Source organism: Cynara cardunculus, assembly GCF_001531365.2.
Source record: "Cynara cardunculus var. scolymus isolate 2C chromosome LG 13, CcrdV1, whole genome shotgun sequence".
NCBI classification, from domain to species: domain Eukaryota; kingdom Viridiplantae; phylum Streptophyta; class Magnoliopsida; order Asterales; family Asteraceae; genus Cynara; species Cynara cardunculus.
In genome coordinates, this window is record NC_037540.1 from 35,565,732 (window position 1) to 35,587,321 (window position 21,590).

The 21,590-nt window shown below is 34.0% G+C and overlaps 2 protein-coding genes across 2 annotated transcripts; one reads left to right on the forward strand and one right to left on the reverse strand.

Moving 5' to 3' along the window:
- The first annotated feature begins 12,474 nt into the window (after positions 1-12,474).
- On the forward strand, positions 12,475-15,478 carry LOC112525732 (protein-lysine N-methyltransferase EFM6). The gene is made up of 2 exons (XM_025135969.1): positions 12,475-13,195; positions 15,227-15,478. The coding sequence occupies exon 1, from the start codon at positions 12,515-12,517 to the stop codon at positions 13,178-13,180; it is 666 nt and encodes a 221-aa protein (XP_024991737.1). The 5' UTR covers positions 12,475-12,514; the 3' UTR covers positions 13,181-13,195; positions 15,227-15,478.
- A 69-nt stretch (positions 15,479-15,547) lies between these two features.
- LOC112525731 (chaperone protein dnaJ 10) lies at positions 15,548-18,676 on the reverse strand. The gene is made up of 10 exons (XM_025135967.1): positions 18,495-18,676; positions 17,805-17,864; positions 17,653-17,735; positions 17,355-17,508; positions 17,097-17,226; positions 16,602-16,760; positions 16,337-16,506; positions 16,189-16,269; positions 15,960-16,091; positions 15,548-15,885 (listed from the first exon to the last, which is right to left on the reverse strand). The coding sequence occupies exons 1-10, from the start codon at positions 18,579-18,581 to the stop codon at positions 15,802-15,804; spliced, it is 1,140 nt and encodes a 379-aa protein (XP_024991735.1). The 5' UTR covers positions 18,582-18,676; the 3' UTR covers positions 15,548-15,801.
- Positions 18,677-21,590: the final 2,914 nt, after the last annotated feature.

Here is a 21,590-nt window from a genome sequence, read left to right on the forward strand (position 1 = left end):
TCCATACCGCCAATATACTGTTAGGCCCCTGCCATCTATATCCCTTTTTTGATCTGTTTTTTTTTTTTTTTTTTTTTTTTTTCTCCGTATGTTACAATAATTTCATAGTGTACGTATAGGCAGATAAAAAAAAGAGTATATATTGAATGTGTTTGGGTTGGTTTGACATAACTTTGAAAGTTGGGCGGCTTTTATTGATTTCTTTCAGTTGAATGATTTATTTGATTTGTTTATACTAATTTTAGTGATGTTATTACATTTCATCTTATATACTAAACCAGAAGAACATAAGCATCCTCAAGTAAAAAAAACATGTATATTTTGTGATAATAAGTCTGCAATAGCACTAATAATGAACCTAGTCTTTCATTGAATTATGAGGTATGGCAAGTAGGGCTCACAAAATGTGGACCACGGGGCCATGAGGTCCCCGCCATTAAACCTTTTTTTTTTTTAGTCTTTCATTGAATAAAACCAAGCACATTCGGATCAATTATCATCTCATACGTAAGCTTGTTAATAGTGATGAGATCTAAGAATTCTTTTTTGCCGCTTGTGGTCAACATGCAGATATATTCACAAAGGCATCGAAGGTTGGTGACTTCAACAAGATGAAGGCAAAGCTTGTAGAAAACTTGGGAAGTTAATAATAGTTTTTCTAGTGTAAATTATTAAAAGATGTTGCTATAAAAGCATCTGGTATAATAAACTATTCAGAATTATTCTGCTGATTTAGGAAGTAATCTTTTTACATAAGTTTGTTGTTGTTTTCTATTTGAATTTAATATATTTGTGTTCTCACTGTTATCACCAAAAAGTTCATTCATAAAACCGAAAACTATATTGTATAATGTTACAACATGTTACATATAATATATTGCTAGATCATACTACGAGCACTATATATATATATATATATATATATATACCCATAACTCAAAACTAAATCATTTATGTCTTAAGTTTTCTTTTCGTATATCTAAGACCCAGGAAATGCCAGCCCATACTTTCCAAGCGGTTGCGTGATCGACCGATGACGCCATTGTCCTGCCCATCTACCAAAAAACCTTTGCAACCAAACTCTCGCCTATTCTTCATATAGTTTATGGTCATGTTTTGTTGAGCGGAGTTATCACGAGACATACATTGGAGATGTCTGCTCCATGCCAACATGTCGCAGAACTTAACAGGTTCGTCTGGACGGATATTATCCGTGTTTTGAACGAGGTGGGTTCACCCCGCGAAGTTGTAACCGAGGTAATCTTCCAAAGTAGGCCTTGGTGGTCAATAAGAAGACCAACAACCTGAAATAAGATAGTATTTTAATATATTATATAAGAAAATTATAAATAAAAAAGGGTATCTAAAAGCTAAACTTTAATTGAACATCTGAGAGCAGCACTAAAATCATTGCTACCCTCCTATAGATCCGACAAGAACGAAAACTATATTTAATACCTTCAAAGAAGCTTCTCAGACCTTTGGGTAAGGAAATTTTCCTATTGTAAAAGTTATATCTTTTGTACGTCTCCTTAACAAGTTGACTTGAATGCTATTGTTGACTCGTGGGTGAACGATGAACGCCAATATCAACGGATGAACCATGGTGATATGGATTCTCCAACAATAGGTGAGTGCCCAAATTTTTATAAAAAAGATGAAAAGGTTTTTACGAGACTGTGGGTTTGGGAGTTTCGATTTTAACGTTTAAATGCTTTACTTTCCAATATGACATGTAGAGACGTTAATTTAGTACTATTATCATAAACTGATTAATAATTCCAAACATTACCTTTTTCGTGGATTCCCTCCCTCTAGAAATACGAAATGTTATGAACATTGACGATAAGAACTTCTTGATCTCGATTAGTAAGCTAAAACCACAATGGAAAATAAAGAATAAATCAACAATAATGAAAAATAAAATAAAATGAGAAAGAAACGATTGTTAAATACCTTTCATGACGAGCTGCCACATTGAAAATCCAACTAACTCCCTCTTCCATCTGGAAAAGATGAATGATATAAAAGATACTATTTGTAAATAAAAGTATCCGTGTTTGGAAATTGAAGTAATAGGATAAAGATATTTATAGAGCCAGATTATGAAAAGTAAATCACAATGCTTCGATGTGGGACAAAAGTTGACTATATTGACATCAGTACGATGTGGGACAAAAGTTTAGTATATTGACATCAGTACGATGTGGGACAAAATTTTACTATCTCGGCATCGGTACGATGTGGGATAAAAAATTACAAAGAATGACCTTTAGTTAATTTTTATGTCTTTCTTTTGTAGTGTAAAGTGTCATAATCCGTTCAAGCACCATAAGTACCATACCTTATAAAAATGGATTGTATATTCTACTATTTTGAGTTACTCGATGAGCAATGAGTTGTATGTAATTAGATCATTTCAATACAATCATGTTCTTAACAAAAAAAAACATATATTTGGTCAACCGTGCCCTTATACTAACTTACCCAACGAGCATCAAGTCATCATATGCAATCATGAGACCATTTTTTTATTAACCTGGATATCTAACCCGCTAAGCGAGCCGACTAATCCCATGATGACCATCTACTTTGCAGGTAGCCCAGAGTCACCGCATTTGAACCTCCGTGGCTACAAGGGGATTTTTATTCCTCCCAAGATTTGAACTTGGACCTCCAAACACTTTTTTGAAGCTCAAGCTCAAACCAATCAGGCGTCACTTTTGTGGTTAAGAACATTTTATAATCTTGTTCTTAGAATGTTTGATCAAACATGTCAATATACATCCACAAATTTAATTTTAGTTTTTTTTTTCTTGAGGGTTCTATCTTACTCTCTATGTGTAGATTTTAGTGCATAAAACTATCCTTCAGTTGTCGACTTTTTCATTCATTCATGACATCTCATTTTTTTTTAAAAGTCATAGTAAATAGGAGAGAAAATATAATTTTTTTACTTCGTCCTTACAAAAAAAAGGAGGAAGTCGTGACACATTCGCTAAGAAAATCATTTTGTAGTGAATAATTTATTAATAAAAATAATGTTTATAAAAGTTTTGGGGATAAAAAGCAATCACCATGACCCCTATTACGATAGGAGATTTGAGACTTGAAGCAGAAGTCACTTCAAATATCTCCTCATACATATAGGGATCATGTCATAAAAAACGAATCCCTCCTTTTCATCGAGCATAATGATGTGAAATCTTTGAGGAAAAAAAAGATATTTTATGGACTGGAAAAGAAGACGAGAAACGAAGAAACAAGGGGGGCTAAAACCAGGTTGCATATATTGTGCATCAAAGTTCCATATGGAGCACTAACACAATACCAAACGCTATTATGATCCGAACGTGCTCAATGCCCACAAATGAAAATGTATAACATCAACAATGCTGCATATAATCAAAGAAATGCAATGAAAAACTAAATGAACAAAATTTCACTATCACTGTGACATATAGTGTATTTTGTCATCGAAAACGGATGTTTTATATTGATAAGCAAATTAATAACCTTAAAAGTATATTAAAAATCAGAGAATTTTAATGCAACCCGTGAAGCAAGAAAGGAAATTAATCTACTCAACAACTCCTAAATCAATACAAGAAAATATTAAATGTGATGATTAATGCAATAAGGTAGTGTAATAGAAGAAATGCATAAGAAAGCAAATGAAATAAGTAATCTCATGAGAATCTCCAAGTACATATTTGCAAGAAAACAAAGAACAATTGGAAAACAATAGAATAAACAAACATCTTTGGATTTGGAACCCTACAACCTATTATATTCTATTTCAAAGCTACTATTTGCTTCATGTTGCTACTACTCTGTATTTCTCTTAACAACTATAAACAATGTTTTAGTGTATTTTAGTTATTTATCTTGCAAGTGAGGCCTCGTCTCGTCACTTTTCTTTGCATATGTGGCGTATTCTATGGACGAGGACTCCAAGACCTCGGAATAGCAATCCCTCCTTTCATGTCCAACCCACTCCGTACGGTGGACAAATCTTGCCGAATCATACTAGTTGCATATCATTTATTTGCAATACTCACTCATTAATGCAAATCTTTACGTGACATGCAACATACATCTCATGCAAGTGATAACATAAATCACATATGCATCATCGTCATCTTTCACATTATAAACATACTTGAATATCATATTAATAATACCAAGTCATCATAATCTTTCTTGTCAACATTATCTTTCATATCATGCATATACTTGAATATCATGTACATTAATACAATCAAGTTATCATCATATGCATACAAATACATCATGCAAATATCATGGATAAAATACTTTGTAATAATCATGTATACATCCCATAAAAAATCGCATAATGTACTCACTTTGAATCGTTAACGTTTGATAGGTCGTTCTTTCAAAAACCTCAATCTACAGGATAATTCATATCATTCCTAAGCACCTTAGGTAATTGAAACTAAATTGATCATTATTCTCCAACAATCTTAGCACGACTAAACTTAACAATTTTTATTGATCAACCTCCGATACCATCATATCTCAAGTTCGCTCAAATATTTTCTTGAAATATTATTAATAATGTGACGTCATTATAATATTAATTGTTGCTCGTTCATTTTATAAAAATATGCAATACACTTCACATTTTTTTGAACAATAAGTATTTTACCAAAATAACTAAACTAAATAGTTTGCAACATAAATAATGTTTTGTGGTCAAAACTTCTCTTTTAAAATTTGTAAGTGAATAACGGTGACAACATGTCACGCCCATTAAAATAATAGTCATGCCATAACTTTAAAGTTCAACATAAAATATTTTCTTGAAATATTATTAATAATGTGACGTCGTTATAATATTAATTGTTGCTCGTTCATTTTATGAAAATATGCAATACACTTCACATTTTCTTGAACAATAAGTATTTTACCAATATAACTAAACTAAATAGTTTGCAAAGTAAATAATGTTTTGTTGTTAAAAATTTCTCTTTTAAAATTTGTAAGTGGATAATGGTGACAACATGTCACACCCATATAAATAATGGTCATGCCATAACTTTAAAGTTCAACATAATTAATACTCGAAATAATGTTTAGAATTTTTCCAAATCTAGATGCATTTCGGTAAATCTTAAGAAGCCAAATACCAAATGTATAGCTTTAACCAATTCCCTAATTTAGAACATTCTTGGTATATGGAGCACTAACACAATACCAAACACTATTATGATCCAAACGTGCTCAATGCCCACAAATGAAAATGTATAACATCGACAATGCTGCATATAATCAAAGAAATGCAATGAAAAACTAAATGAACGAAATTTCACTATCACTGTGACATATAGTGTATTTTGTCATCGAAAAAGGATGTTTTATATTGATAAGTTAATAATTTTAAAATCATATTAAAAACAGAGAAAAGGATGTAAAAGCTTTTATGATTTGATTAGACTGCGTGCTTAAAATCCCACATAAGTAAATCCAAGAAACCAACTAAGTAACATCAATTAAAGAACTAACGTATGAACAACATCAAAGTATATAAATAACTCAACATTAAAAAGTGAGGAAATCAACATTTGAAGTCATACGTGGGATTGGATCACCAAGGGATGGTTAAATTTACAAGATCTTACCTTGTTGTAACTACTTGTACCATCTACCGAATTCTTTTTGAAGTTGGCGAGCAAAGTCCATGACACTTTCAAGATCAAGTGCTTTGATACCACCTGATGCACACCGTTGTACATCTTGACACCAAATTGACAAATAATACAAACATAACGAATGTTCTGTTGGTTATTGCCTAACTTCTAATTCCACTTTGATGGTTTTTACAAAGTAATTTTTCTCTTACAACCAACCAACCTACCTTCTTACTTAAAACCTCCTCCTAACCAACTTCTTTTGCCCCTAACCGACTTAACAAATGGTCAACAATCATGGCCATTAGAAATGTAGTGTTCTCGAATTTTGGAAGTAGAGAAAAGAAAAGAAAAGAAAAAAAATGAAAGGAAAGGAAAAGGTCAACAATCATCCACAAATTCTATTTCGAGTTTCAAATCCATTGGCAATAAACATTATCCTTCTCATATGGAAGACGTAACCAAGTGCAAAGCATTCATTTTGTAATATCCATCACGAAGACCACCAAAATTTATCCTGCCCACCAGTAATCCAGTATCTCAGCAGTAAAATTGAATCTTTCCACAGTTAGTAAAGAAGTACAATGGGTGAACTTCAACATCAGTGGTTGCTAAAGACAACAAATAGAACATCAACATTTACCAAAGTATGGACAACCAATATTTCGTAGATTAGATACAAAATGAAAAGATAACAAAACTTCTATGATTCCTTACGTTCATTAGTCTTCTTGAATTATTCTGTGATAACCGGTTTGTTTAATTAGAAATTTGGGGTTGTTTTTGGTTAGGTAATAAAAGTTGAGGGGTGTGTTTTGAAAATTTACTTTAAAATACCAATTGCATGCATCGCCTCATCTCATATATATATATATATATATATATATATATATATATATATAGGAGTGATCAAATAAAAACCGCCTTCATTTGTGTAAACCGTGCAAACCACCTTCATCCGTCGATTTCATTGTTTAATCTTATGAAATTTTTTCATGAAATTGTTTAATCTTGTGAAATTGTTTCATATAATACTTTTTTGATCAAGTTGTTTCATATATGGTTGTGAAATTGTTTCATATAATACTTAATGAAACTGTTTCATGTATTTCTTTAAAAATTAAAATAATGAAGATGATAATATCTATGATTAACACCCTCCACAATAAAAATGATTAATCAACCTCTCATAATTACAAAAAAATGAACAAAATGAAAAATTATGATTGGTTGAATGAGGTTTGCACGGTTTGTACAAATTGAGTGGTTTGCATTTGATCGCTCCCCTATATATATATATATATATATATATATATATATATATATATTTAGGTAAGAAAAGAGAAAAGTTGGTACATGTGTTTTTTTGGGTACGGAGAAACATAAGTCAAGGAAGAAGACTAAAACATGATTTTTATCTTATAATTTGTAGTTGTTTAAAGTCTTCAATCTGCTTGTGTTACAAGATGAGTTTTTACATTATAAGCATTATTTGATATGCTTTTATTATGAAACCGTATGGTTTCAGATGGGGTGTTTTCTGAATAATTATTTGTTATGTGTTAGAATAAATTTGGATTTTGATATGTTATTATCAACTGATTGGAATAGAAGTGACATAATCAGGAGATATATATATATACTGGGATAAGAGTGGCATAATCAGGAGAGGCGTATACTGGGATAAGGGTAACATAATCATCTATTTGTTAAATGAGATTTTGATCATATGGAAACTGTTATCGCATCTGTGTTTCGTTTATCGCATCCTTATGATGCGATAAAATGGTGTTATCGCATCCTTGTGATGCGAGGGAGATGTTTATCGCATTTGTTGGATACAAGGAGTGGTGTTCGTCGCATTTGTGTGATGCGAGGAAAATGTTTATCGCATCCTTGAGATGCGACAAGTTTTGGTTATCGCATCTTAATGGTGCGAGAAAATATGTTATCACTTTTGAATGATGCGATAAATTGATATATTTTGAGTTTGATGCAACAAGTTGGTCATTGTGTTATTTGATGCGATAAAAAGCGGTTGTCTCATATCTACGATGCGATAAAAGAGGTTTGATACAATAAAACATTGTTTACATGTTATCAATTCAAATGTTGGTTTTCCAAAAATGTTTTGGTGATTTTCACCTTGTAATAGCAATCAACAGAATTACTCACTAAATCTTATGGTCTAACCCTCGTTTTGTTTTCAAAAATATGTATTACATGTATGATGCATGTGGAAGGTAAAGGGAAGGGAAAATGCAAAGAAAATTGTTAATTCTTTACATCTGTGGATTATTGAGAAGCTAAATATGTACATGATTTGTGAATTTGGGTTATTCAAGTCATGTAATTATATAAACAAAAAGTTTATAACTACTTTTTATGTAGCCATTTGTGTATATTTGGGACCAATGTGTATATTTGTATTTCTTATTGTATAAAATATATGCTTTTATGCAAATGGGAGTAGGGGTATTACATATTCGGTCAAATGACTCTTCACAAAAGTATTTTTCCTAACCAAAGCGTCTTAAAAAACTTGTTAAGATGCCTAAAAGTGTCCTATAAATTTATTGTAACACTCTTATTAATACACATCACCCTCAAAATTTTATATATATAAAAGATAAAAACATTATAATAATTTATTTTGTAAAAAAAGGGTTGGCCAAAACAAAACTCTATAACTTGCCACAAACATTCTTTTAACTTTGAAAGATATCCATACTCCTTTCATTTATTTTTACCTTCATCTTTTAAGTTATCATCTACACCTTGATGTGGGATAACCAAACCAACACCACACTTAATGTATTTAAGATACTAAAATCTCATGGTGCGACATCATCGATCCTGCATCCCCAGTGTTCAAAAAATATGGCACAAGACGCATATTCGCTGTTACAAAATGGCCCATAGCGTTTCTGTAAGGCGTGGCTCACACCATGACGTCTTGAGGCGTTTCTTAAAGGTGTTTTTGTAAGGCGTGGCTCATGAAATGGTCCATAGCATTACGAATGATGCACACATACTATTTAGTTATAGATCCATGCCTTACAGAAACGATTCTTACAGTAACCTGCAACGATTCTGGACTTCATAGATAGAGAAGCACCTGTCAAATATGACCTCCTCCAACGTCTCATCCTGTTGTTCCACCTACAGTTTTTTTCTTTCATATAAACAATTAAATAAAAATGGTTGCCTACATCTTGGAATCTGGAACAACCACAATGTTGAAGACACCAAGATTTTACCAATATCTAGGGTTGTTCATCAGTTGACATCCGATGGATGTTATGGGAACAAAATCGATCCAATCCAATTAACATTGGATAACCGATCTAATCCAATCCAATAGATGATTGGATCGGTTTGGTTCCATCCATTGGAGATTCTTATTGGATATCCGTTGGATCGGATTAGATCCAACCAATATCAATCGGATTGGATCGGACTAGATCCATCCGACATCCAATAGACAATCTGATCGGATCCATCTAATGTTTTAAATCCGATTACAATAACTGATATAATATTCCAAAATACTTAATTTCATCCATTCAATCACTAAAAACATACAATTACCATTGCCAAGTCTCACGCATACATATTGGGAAGTGGAAAGTAGAAACATTAAGCTACTAAAAACTAAATAATAGAAATAGTGTCAGCAACCTTAAGACTTCAAGTCCACGACAATTCAATCCTTGGCTTTTGAGTTCCTTGGGTGTCATCGGTAGGCATGGTGGACGGTGATGTTGCACTTTAATCAACATTAACGGGTACATTTTCTTTGTTGTGTGCAAGCTCAATGCCAGGATCATCTTCATCGATGAGAGATATAGGTTTAATGATGTTAGCAATTGAAACCATATGTCAAGTAACCATTTGCTTCATTATTATATACTTTAAACTTATAATTTATAACCGACCGATTAAACTCCAATTAAAGTTAACACAAAAAAGGAGCTATTACATATTACTATTGAAGAACTTACAGAAAAGGTAAAACTAGGAGCTATTACTAATTGTTTCATGCACGCAAAGTTAGGTGTCAATGAGATTCTTTGTGTTTGTCCTCATCTATTGATTTATTCGATCCAATGGAGAATTGTTAGGATTTTACCAAGGGAATTAATCCCATATAGGAAGGAAAGGGAAAATTGGAGAGGCTTATAAGGCTAATTCCATAAGCCTTTTCAAAATTGGACCAAGACCCATGGATCAAGCTTGGTGCTTTGTATATACATTAATGGTCAAAGATAGGGCCTTGGGCCTTGGGTTGATTCGAAGTATGTTATCTTACTCTACATGATACATATTTGCTATATGAACATATATACATATACACGTTTTTAGTCATTTTAGTGTACGTAAACATTCACACTAGTTTATGATAAATCTGGTATGATGCCGAGTTGAACAGACAAATAACAACACAATGTGTCATTCAAGTCGGGTTGTCTTTCAGACATTTCGACAACCCTCCCGTTACGAAGTTGATTCAAAAGACGATACAAACACGATACAAGCCGGTAAATTGTCAAACCCTTAGACGTGATACAATAAAAATGTGGAAAATGTGTCGGGCCGAAATGCAACAAATGTTATCCACTTTGCCTAACAATATTTCTTTAACATGTGATATATGGAGCGCACCATACGGATTGCTGGTTTTGTATATATGTATAACGGCACATTGGGTTGAGCCTACAACATGACATTTATCAAACGTGTAATCGCGTTTGAACCGTTTGATGCGCCATATTCGGGAGCACGGTCAATTTTCAATTATTAAAAAAGTCTTGCATTTTATAATTTAACCACTAAAATAATTAGTATTTCATTTGATAATGCTAGTAATAACAATTATTGTGTGGAAAAATTAAAGTGTCATTTGACACCTATATTAGACGGTAAATTATTTCATACACGTTGTTGTGCACACATAATAAATTTAGCCGTTCAAGACAGTTTAAATACTTGTAAACCCGTAATAGATAAGTTTAGACTTATGTTGCGGCGAATTTTCACAAAAGGTAAAAAATGAATGCGGAATATAAAAAATATTGTGATGACGTTGGTTTTAGAGCTTTGGGACCGAGGTTCGATATGTCCGTTCGTTGGAAAATCGACTTATTTTATGATTGAACTTTGTTAAAACAAAAAATTATTATTTTTTTGCTTTTTATAGACACTATTACCCGCAAAATTTTATTGGAAATCTTGATTGGGCCGTGCTTGAAGGATTGCACGATATTTTAGGCGATTTTAAAAATGCGACAACACTTCTATCCAGAATTTATTATCCAACAAGCCCTTTAGTTTTAAACCAAATATTTATTTTGGCAAGTAAAATTGCCCAATACGAAGACCATCACGATTGGGAAGGTTGATGTCTTACATGAAAAAGAAATTGTTAAAATATTTTATGGGCATCCCATTTGTTTTTTTTTTGTGTTGCGGCGTTAAACCCGTATTTAAATATTGTCGGTGTTGGAGTTTTAATTACACAAATTTGTGTGGCTTTTGGTTTGGATACGGATAATTTTTTTCAATGGAACAAAAACGTTTGGTTAATCATAAATTTCAAGATTTATTTGATCATTACAAACATTTTTACGGATGAGAAAACCAACCACAAACACCTTCAAGTCGTGGGTTTGCGGGTTCTAGTTCTTCTTCTAGTGGTCATCGACAAAGTCATGAAGAGTTGATGACTAATTTAATGAACGATGTTTTAAATGAATCAAGTAAAAAAAGTCGATATGATAACGATTTGGGTGAACTAAATATGTATGTGCATACTAACTTTATGGCTGCATGTCCCGCAAATGATGTCGAAGATTTTGAAAAAATTGATTTATTAGATTTTTGGAAACAAAAACAACCTCAATTCTCGTTTTTGACGTGCATCGCACGTGATGTACTAACAATCCAAGCTAGTACTGTAGCTTCGGAGTCTGCTTTTTCTCTTAGTGGCAGGATTATTTCGATACGTCGAACAATACTAAGCCCGGAGTTCGTGGAGTGTTACATCTGCTTGAAGGATTATTTGGATAACATTGATAGGATTCAACATACGACATAGTTAGAGATGGAGATTGAAGTGGTGGAAGAAAATCTGGAAGAAAATGAAATCTCCATGGGACTAAGCACGCCGCCAACTACCGATATCGATAGCACTTACTCACAATATGATGATGATGATGAACTCGACATTGATCATCTTGATGACCAAGAGGCTATTAGAAGAATTCAAGAGACCGGAACTCTTCAAGTCAATCCGACATGAAATACCGATAAAGATTGATGAATAAATGTACTTTCAAATAATTTTATTATAAATTTTTGTAAAACAATGTAATTTTTATCATAACAAAACGTATTTTTAAAGTGTATTTAAGTGACTCATATTTTTAAATGTATATATACATATATATATATATATATATATATATATAACAAAACGTATTTTTAAACTTATTTATAATAAAATGTATTTTTAAACGTATTTATAACAAAACAAATTTAATAACATATTAAAAATATATTAATAACATAAAATTAAAAAAAAAAGAGTTTTTTTTAATGGGCCCGGTCTAGAACCGGCTTGGCATAACCAGTTATAGGGATTTTCATTGAAACCGGGAGTGGTTATAGGAGGATCGGTTATGGCCGGTTCAGGATATCAGGCCTGGTAAGAACTGGCCCTGGACCGGTTTTGTCCATCACTACCGCAAAAGATATAAACGGACCCGACCCAATTGGAGCATCTTTCAACCCACCCTAATCGGCATCATACATAACCTCATTCTAGCAGCAAGGAAAGAGACAAGTTGGGAAGGGACACCATGCGTTTCACAGACTCGCCGGTGATCGACCTCACCGTCAACGGCGCAAAGCTCTCATTTCATCAAGATAATGGTTCAATGCACGTCGGAACCACCGTCTGGCCTTGTTCCCTTGTTCTCGTCAAATTCGCTGAGCGTTGGCTCACTTCCGCTTCCACTACTGACAACCCTTATGCAACCCTTCTCGACTTCCACAACAAACGCGCCGTTGAACTCGGTACCGGCTGCGGTGTCGCCGCCATGGGGTTTTACCTTCTCGGCCTGAAAGAGGTCGTTCTGACCGACATCGCGCCCGTCATGCCGGCACTCAAGCACAATTTGAAACGCAACAAGCCTGTGTTAGGTAAGATGTTGAAAACGGCGCAACTGCATTGGACGAATTCGGACCAAATTAAAGCCCTAAAACCTCCGTTTGACATTGTAATCGCTGCTGATGTGGTGTACATAGAGGAATCGGTGGGGCCGCTACTCGCCGCGATGGAGGCGATGGTTAGTGATACAGGGGTGGTATTTTTAGGGTATCAGGTGAGGTCGCCTGAAGCTCATTTATTGTTCTGGGAGCAATGTAATCGGATCTTTGATGTTGAAAAGGTGCCGCATGAACATCTTCACCCGGAGTATGCATATGAAGAGAGTGACGTGTATGTCCTGCGAAAGAAGTTGTAAAAACCTGATATTAAGGTGAGTTGTAGCTTATGTTCTCAACATATGGCATTTAAATTGGAAGTTTATTTATGTTAAATACCATTCGACCAGAAGTGATTCTCAACTTATGGCACTTGAGTTATAAATTTGTTTCAGTTCTGCATTGGTGATCATGTTAATTAGCATCCTCCACTCTCGCATACATATATTCCTACTTATTGCTCGTAGTTACTTGTTGTGCATTCTTGCACACCCCTTACATTTCCTTAACTACCATTGTGAGAAAGTATAATCCACTGTACACATATCCTTTTCAGTTGCCCTAAATCAGAAAGAAATCTCAAGGGCAATCCATATTTTTTTCCTTCATGCTAGAATTTTATTGGAATTATGTCTGTGTTATACTCTGTTTCTTAAAATCAGAATATGTTTATTTTCACGAATCAGTTTGCGGACTCACGCATAAAGGGTAAGAACGAAACGGCTAGTGATTTGTAGGGTGAGGGTGAATCTTGTAGCATTGATGTTACTTCTTACGTTTTATTCTGACATAATGAGCTCTTCTCATATTTTGAGTCATACTCTGTTTGCATACTAGGTGTCTTCTTCTTTGCCACTTCTCCAAATCTATATATATAAAACAAGGGTCAAAACTACATTTGCCAATTCAATATTTTTGTTGTTTTCTTTCTCTTGTGGGTCTTTTTGATACATGAGTTAGTTGTCCCATAGGGTCTTTGTTGTTCCTCTTTTTTGAACTTCTTGCTCACTGTACACTCTTAGTCTGAGTTGGAACCCTTTTTTTATGAATAAATCAGTTGAGATGTGCTAGTCAATTTGGTGATCCTTGTACATGTAATCATCTTGGAATGTCACCTGTCTTTGATGGATGGCTGCTATTTTCGTAAGACCTACTCCTCGCCACCCTAGCAAATGAAAAACTTTTGGACTTGGCTTCGGCTTCTTTTTGTCCTGTTCTTTGTTTGAGCAAGTTGTATGAAAATGCAATGTACTTTGCTCCGATTTCTATTCTCTTTAAGGTACTTCTAAAACCTTCATTTTTTATTTTGGATTCTCAAAGGTGGCATCTCAAAAATTTAGGTTCCTGTTTTACATATGAAAATGCAAGGTACTTTGGACCGATATCTCTTTCTTGTAATGTACTTTGGCCTAACTGTTTGAGATATCACATCTGAGGTACAAATAATGAAATTTTTTGGAAGTATGTTGCACAAAATAGGAATCGGAACACCTATAAGAAGTAATAGCCAACCTTGACTGTTTACCATGGCTTTGCATCTACAAGGCCACACTCACACCTCTGAGATGTGCTGCCGTATCTATGTATTCTAGCAACCCACAGTGGTATCAGTACCAGTAGTCATATGCATAATCTGATGCACTTTATTTGCTTCAAATTGATTCATTCATCCTTTCAGGAGCATACTTTTTGCGGATAAGTTTCTAACTCCATGATGTTTACTAGCTTTGATTGTCAGATTTCAGGGTTACGATTTTGGTGTCTTTCTTGACTATTTTATTTGATACCTTCAACATCCTTAGAATTTGTGGGCTTTCCTGGAGACCATTGTCTTGTTGCATCATCAATTAAGTGACAGAAAAATGTCTGATCCTCATAAGAGATCTCTCTGCTAATGTGTACCAACTCTAACTTCTTACTTTCAAATGACAAACAAAAACTTGTCTCACATTAGACCGAGGCAGGACAGGACCGAGTGAGACAAAAGAGCATTCTTGTCCACAAAAATAAGTAACAAAAGTAAGGGGATGAGACAAGATTGGTAAATTACTAAACTGCCTATATGGCTATGTCAAATTAAAACTCTAAATTGTTTCACAATTCTTTCCCCCGCATATCTCATTCTCGTCCTCTGGTCTAGTCCCAAGGGAATGGAACTCGCATTTGCTGGCTATGCATTTTATTTGGTCATTTCTAGTTACATAATCTCTAATGAAAGTGCATTGATATACAAATGACCTGCATTTCCTGCACATTTTAATTATTCTGCTAATTATATTGCTACTCGCTTTTGTTACATTCTGCAGGTGCCAGATGCTCAAGATAGCAATGCTGTTAGTCTGTGCAGCATAGAAATAATATGTAACTGACCAAATATCCACACTGTAATATCGGGCTTATTTCCTTTCAGGTTCTTGTTTGTTGTCTCTTGTTTTAAGCTTGTTTATGTCGTGTGTATTGATGCCTTATTCACAAACGCATAAACATACAAAATATGTGCTTTCATTGATTTGGTCTTAAATGGAAATATATAGGGAGATATAACTTCTGATTTGTAACTTGCATTGAGATGATTTTCCCTCAGTTGCTTATTTTTTCACGCAAACACACTTCATTCAAGATGCTACTATGCCCAATGCATTGTAGATTACTCCTAGATAGAGACCATAACACACCTTCTTCCTGATAAAAAAAGAGTATAAACCAGCAACTTCATATGTTCAATTGTCAACGTTGTATAAGGAAGGTTCTGCAGAAGAATAACACACAAGATCAAATTTAATCAAACCATTGCACCTGATGTTTCATCCTTTTTTTTTTCTGTTGGGACTTTACATGACCAATCCTGAAGAATTTAATTAACATCATCCCTTGTTATCCATCATTTGTTGGTCTTATAAACAATCTCATCGTCATCTACATCATATGCTGGATTACACAGGCACCTGAATAGCCTACCAATGCCCTGCCATACAACCAATTTTTTCAGTGTGGAGTGAACAAATTGTACTCTAAAGATTGTTTAATCAACGAACAAACCTGTGTGATAAAAGGGGCTCGATAGTTGAGTGTTCTTGGTGAATCCTCATCATCACTGCTATCTGAGCTGCTGCTTGTATCATCTGAAGCAATTTTCTTCTTTGATGTTCCGCTTTGTGAATTTTTCTCTCTCTAGATACACACACACACACACACAAAAGCCAATTAAACACTATGAGATCCGTTTCTAAATGACAGACACTTTAGTCCAGTTCAGACAACATCCCACCTGAAATATTTTGCCTAGAAGTTTTAGGGCCACCGCACGAGCTTTAAGTTCTTCCTTCCTGACATTATTTTCATGGAGCACCTGCGAAATAAATTCTTTAAACTACATTGTCAAGAAAATAACAGAAAAAGAATGAGTTATGACTCACCATTTGGCAAACATGTAATAGAGTAACTTCAATGTCAACTACATTCAACTTCCATAGCGAGTTCATAAGTGTATCCTTGCTGGATCTTAAATGTGATTCGGCATCATTTGTGCCATCCATTTTAAATTGTCGCCGTGCATCTTCTTGTAGTTGTAGCAATTGAAAAGCACCTGGAATCATTTAATTTCTCACCAAATATGTCGGTATGTAATTTGAGAAATATATATGTAGTTACTTGCTGACCATTCTCTTTCTAGTTAATTACCTTTTGCTGCAGTTATCTGTGACTTCCAGAAATGCCCTTTGTTTCTAACCCACTCAGCCATAAATGGTACCCCAAGGTAAATGACTTTCTTTCCCAGCTCTAGTGCACCCTGTCTTTCATATATGTATCCGATTGTGTGTAACATATTTGCTCCAAAAGCTGTCACAAGAATCAAAAGTAGAGACATGAACTAAGAATTTGTAGATAGGTAGCTTAAAGTGTTCAAGGAACCATTTTGTTTATAGCCATCATGGAAACGGTATCTCTACCCATTGGGGGTAGAGGCAAAGGCAAGGTTTGCATACATCATACTTTGGACCATTGGAGAATCCACACATGCATTTGAAGGAACCCCCCCTTATCCCATCACCAAAAATCCTGTATCCACCACCATTGACCCTGTCTCTGTGTGAGATATATTGGGTAGGTTTGGTTTGGTTTATATAAGTGCGATATATATATATATATATACTGATTAATGGAGGGTTGAGATACCTGCTTGTGCAAGTCGTTCTGCCTCAGACTCAGCACGACGTATAAACTCTTCTTTGTCGCCTTGAACATATTGGTGAATAAATTTTTTCAGTGATCCAGCCAGTTTTTCTTCCCTTTCCTTTTGGATAGTCTACATTTTATATAATACATATTCACTCAAACTTAGTTAAAAGAGAAAAGATTCGTTTAATGGTACTTCTCAGATCTTTCCTAAATTCATAACACATGAATACATAAATTTATAGTCCATATACTTGCCTTCAACTTGTCATGCAATATTTCGGGGATGTCATTTTCAAGTGCTAATTCTGCGGAAGCCATTGTTGCCACCGCTAGATGTCCTACGTAGTCTTCGAATAGTTCACTTCCAAAAAGAACGGCAAAAACAGCAGTGGAATCAAGCATGGCGTCCCTGTGAAACGATGTTGGAGGTAAGAACATTATGCAAATTCATCTTTTATAAATATATAGGGGAGGATAAAATCCAAAAAGTACAGCGATTGTTTCCACGACTATGCTGATTAATATACACGTGAATTAAAGCTGAAATGCTTACTTAGATATGGAGCACTTGCCATTTCGATCATATGCATCTCTTTTTACAGGATCACTCAAAACCTGATAAGCTTCACCCAGTACCTGCTTATAACAAAATCATATTCAATGAATTTCCGTGTTTATAGAAGAACTCAAGTATCAAAAACTCGCCTGAAATCTCTCTGCAGCTTGAGGATCGTTTGGATTTTTATCGGGATGAACTTGTCGTGCCTGTTCCATAAACAACCAAAAACAGTTGACACAATCCAAGAGCCTAAATGAAATTTGAGCGGAGTGACTTTAAACGAACGTTATGGATTGGATGCAGGACCGGCCATGACATTTTGAAGGTAATGTGCAACAAAATAAATGTAGCCCTTATTTTTTCAGATTATATACTAAATATTATCAACATGACAACAATCGTAAATAACTTAAATCTTAGAATTTTGTAACACAAATATCTTAATTATGTAGAAAATAAAGTATCTGTTTGGTTCGTGGGATTTGGACACTACAAACCAAACACGTCGAAATTTCAAATCTTTCTAATTAAGAATTCTTACATGAAATCCAAATCTCCGAAGATAATTCAGCAGGAGAATTACAAGTACAAAAAGTGCAAACTATATAAACACAGTAAAAACATCTGATCTTATCGGAAAACACCACTAAGTCGGGCATTAACTAACACGAAGACAAACAGAACATTCAACATATGATTTGATCGTATTACAATTCTTCGTCAATTTCAAGAACCAACGATCTTCAACCAATTATATATACCATCGTAATTCAAAACACACCAAAAAAAACACTAGAAAAAAGTGAGATTTAGGGATTTTGAGAGTAAGAAAACACCTTGAGATAATAAGCTTTTCGAATATGGTCTTCAGATACAAGTGGGGTAACACCAAGAACATCATAATACTCAGTTTCTTTCACCATCACAATAAGCTGCTTCTGATCAACCCCCAATTCCAAGGAAGAAGAAGAAGAAGAATGGTGAGAATGTCTGAAAAGAGAGATGGAATAACCTTTCCAGTTGTGAACAATCAATAAAGAAAGCTGAAAAAGGGAGAAAAGCTGCATTCTATGAAACCCTTATTTAACACTATTTTATGGCTTCATTTGTGGTGCTAATCATTTCCCTACTGCTTCATACTTCTTTTTCAAATGCCCACCATTGCCATGGTGGGTCAGCCAGAGGCAACCAACATATTAAGCTGAGCTTTAGCATATATTCTAAACATATGGCACTGATTTCAGTTCTACAATGGTGTGATCATGTTAATTTTCATCAAACAGAAGTGATTGTGCTTGCCTCTTTGTTTACTTGCCATTAAATTGTTAATGGGTAGCTTAATCTTGCTTCTTTATGACACAAATTCTCAACTTATGCCACTTAAATGTCATCATGCTAATTAGCATCAAACACAAGTCATTGTGCTTGCCAATGTTCTTGAGTTGTCATTGTATTGTTAATGGGTGTCTAATCTTGCTTCTTTATGACACAAATTCTCAACATATGGCACTTAAATTAGAAATTTATTCCAGCTTTTTGCATTGGTGATCATGCTAATTAGTATCAAACAGAGGTTATCATGCTTGCCAATTTTCTTAACTTGTCATTATATTGTTAATGGGTAGCTTAATCTTGCTTCTTTATGATCGGTAGGGGGTTCGATTGACCAAATGGACCTTGTAGACCCATACGGAGTTGGGTTATTGTACAATGTGGTTTCAGGTATTGTGAAGTAAATAAGATCTGGGAAGATAGTTTATTGGTGTTTAAAATCAATTCGAGAAACATATCGACATCTGGCTAGGTCGAGTTTTGTTTGTTTCTTCTAGGTAGAACTCTTTGCACAAGGTAACTTATTGGTAGAGTGTAGGGATGCAAATGATGCAAGTCGAGCTCGAGTATTAGTATAATCGACTCGAACTCGAAACCCAATTTCCAAGCTCGAACTCGACTCGAAAACTCGCGAGTAGTAAAAATCAAAGCTCGACTCGATCTCGATAACTATTTCTCAAGCTCGAACTTGAACTTGAACTTGAATCAAGCTCGAATCAAACTCAAACTCAAACTCAATCTCGAACTGCAACTCAAATCAAGCTCGAATCAAACTCAAACTCAAACTCAAGCTCGAATCAAGCTCAAACTGCAACTCAATCAAGCTTGAACTCGAATCAAGCTTTAACCAAGCTTACCCAATGAAATTTATGAAATTTTAAGGTCTTTCTTTTATAAATTTTAAAACTTAAAGATGTTCTCTTAGCTTCTATAAAACTAAAAGATCAACTTCAAACTCCATCGTAAAAATGACAAAGTTAGAAATTTCATTCGCCACCTTCTCTTTTTATAACATCTTTTCTCCCTACACTTACCATCTCCCTTCCAATGTGGGACAATTTCATTAACCATTTTTATAGTTTTTCTTTGTTTTTTTTATTGTGATTTAAATAAAAAAAATAATTGATTAATTTTTATAATTAAAAAATGTATGATTTTGTTTAAATATCTAAAAAATATAAGACATTTTTATTATTTATATTTTACAAGTTTTATTATAAAAACTGATTATATTTTAAAACTAATGATATATAAAATAATCGAGTATCTCACGAGCTTTTCGAGTCGAGTATTGGGTAGCTTGACTCGACTCGTTAATATGTCGAGTCGAGCTCGAGTTCTAGCCGAGCCTATTTGAGTCGAGTGTTGACCGAGCTTTGATCGAGTCGATCTCGAGTTGCTCACGAGTTTACATCCCTAATAGAGTGTAACTAGAACAACAAATCTTTGATCTTAACGATGAAAACAGTGCAATTGGACTACGTTAGTTATTGTGTTATGTATATGTCCATGTTCGTCTTTCTTTCTACCATTTTATATTATAGATAATGGAGCCGGTTCATTTGAGAACCATAAAAAGTTTGAGAGCCGTGAGAACCTGTATATTCATTGATACATATTCATAATGAATTTCATTGATTATATGTATCAATACATATATACTTGCATACATAGTAGATATCTATTGATGAATATACTCATTGATGGAATACATATCTACTATGTATACAAGTATATATGCATTGATGCATATACACTAATAAATTTCAGCGAGTATATGCATCAATGCATATATACTTGCATACATAGTAGATATGTATTGATGAATATACTCATTGACGGTATATATATATCTACTATGTATGCAAGTATCTATATCATTGATTAGTAATGCATAAATGTATATATACTTGCATACATAGTAGATATGTATCGATGAATATACTCATTGACGGAATATATATTTGATATATGCAATATACTCATTGACGGACTGTATATTTGATATATGCATCAATGAATACACAGGTTCTCAAATTTGTTATGATTCTCACGTGAACCTAATGTGGAAGTGAGTAGAAACTTACTTATCTTGAGATAAACTATTATCTCTTCAAAAATTTAAGACGATATCAAACCATCTTTACGTTCTATTCCTTATGAACTTCCCTCACCAATGGTTTCTATTTCTAAAAAACAAACATGCTTCTAAGAGCACGCATCCACTGTAGAGGTTTTTACAAGAACCTAATTTTTCTACACATCAGTGTCAACTCAACAAGAATCGAGACATTTGTTCAAGCACCTGGATTCTTATAACAACTTGTAATTGAGCCAGAACTTGTGGCCACCTGTCCAACTGATCTCTACATTTTTTAGATGACTTTTGGTCTATTTGTCTTTAATGATTTCTTGCTAAAATCATCTTCATGCAGCCTTTTTTCTCTCTTAATTGTTTGGTTTCAAGACATCATCTACTCACCATTAATCATATCAATATTACCTATAACTTTGTTAGACATACATGTTGTTCATTAGCATGTTAAATGTGAGATTTTGTCGTTCCTTAACATGTTAAATGTGAGATTTTGGACAAGCCT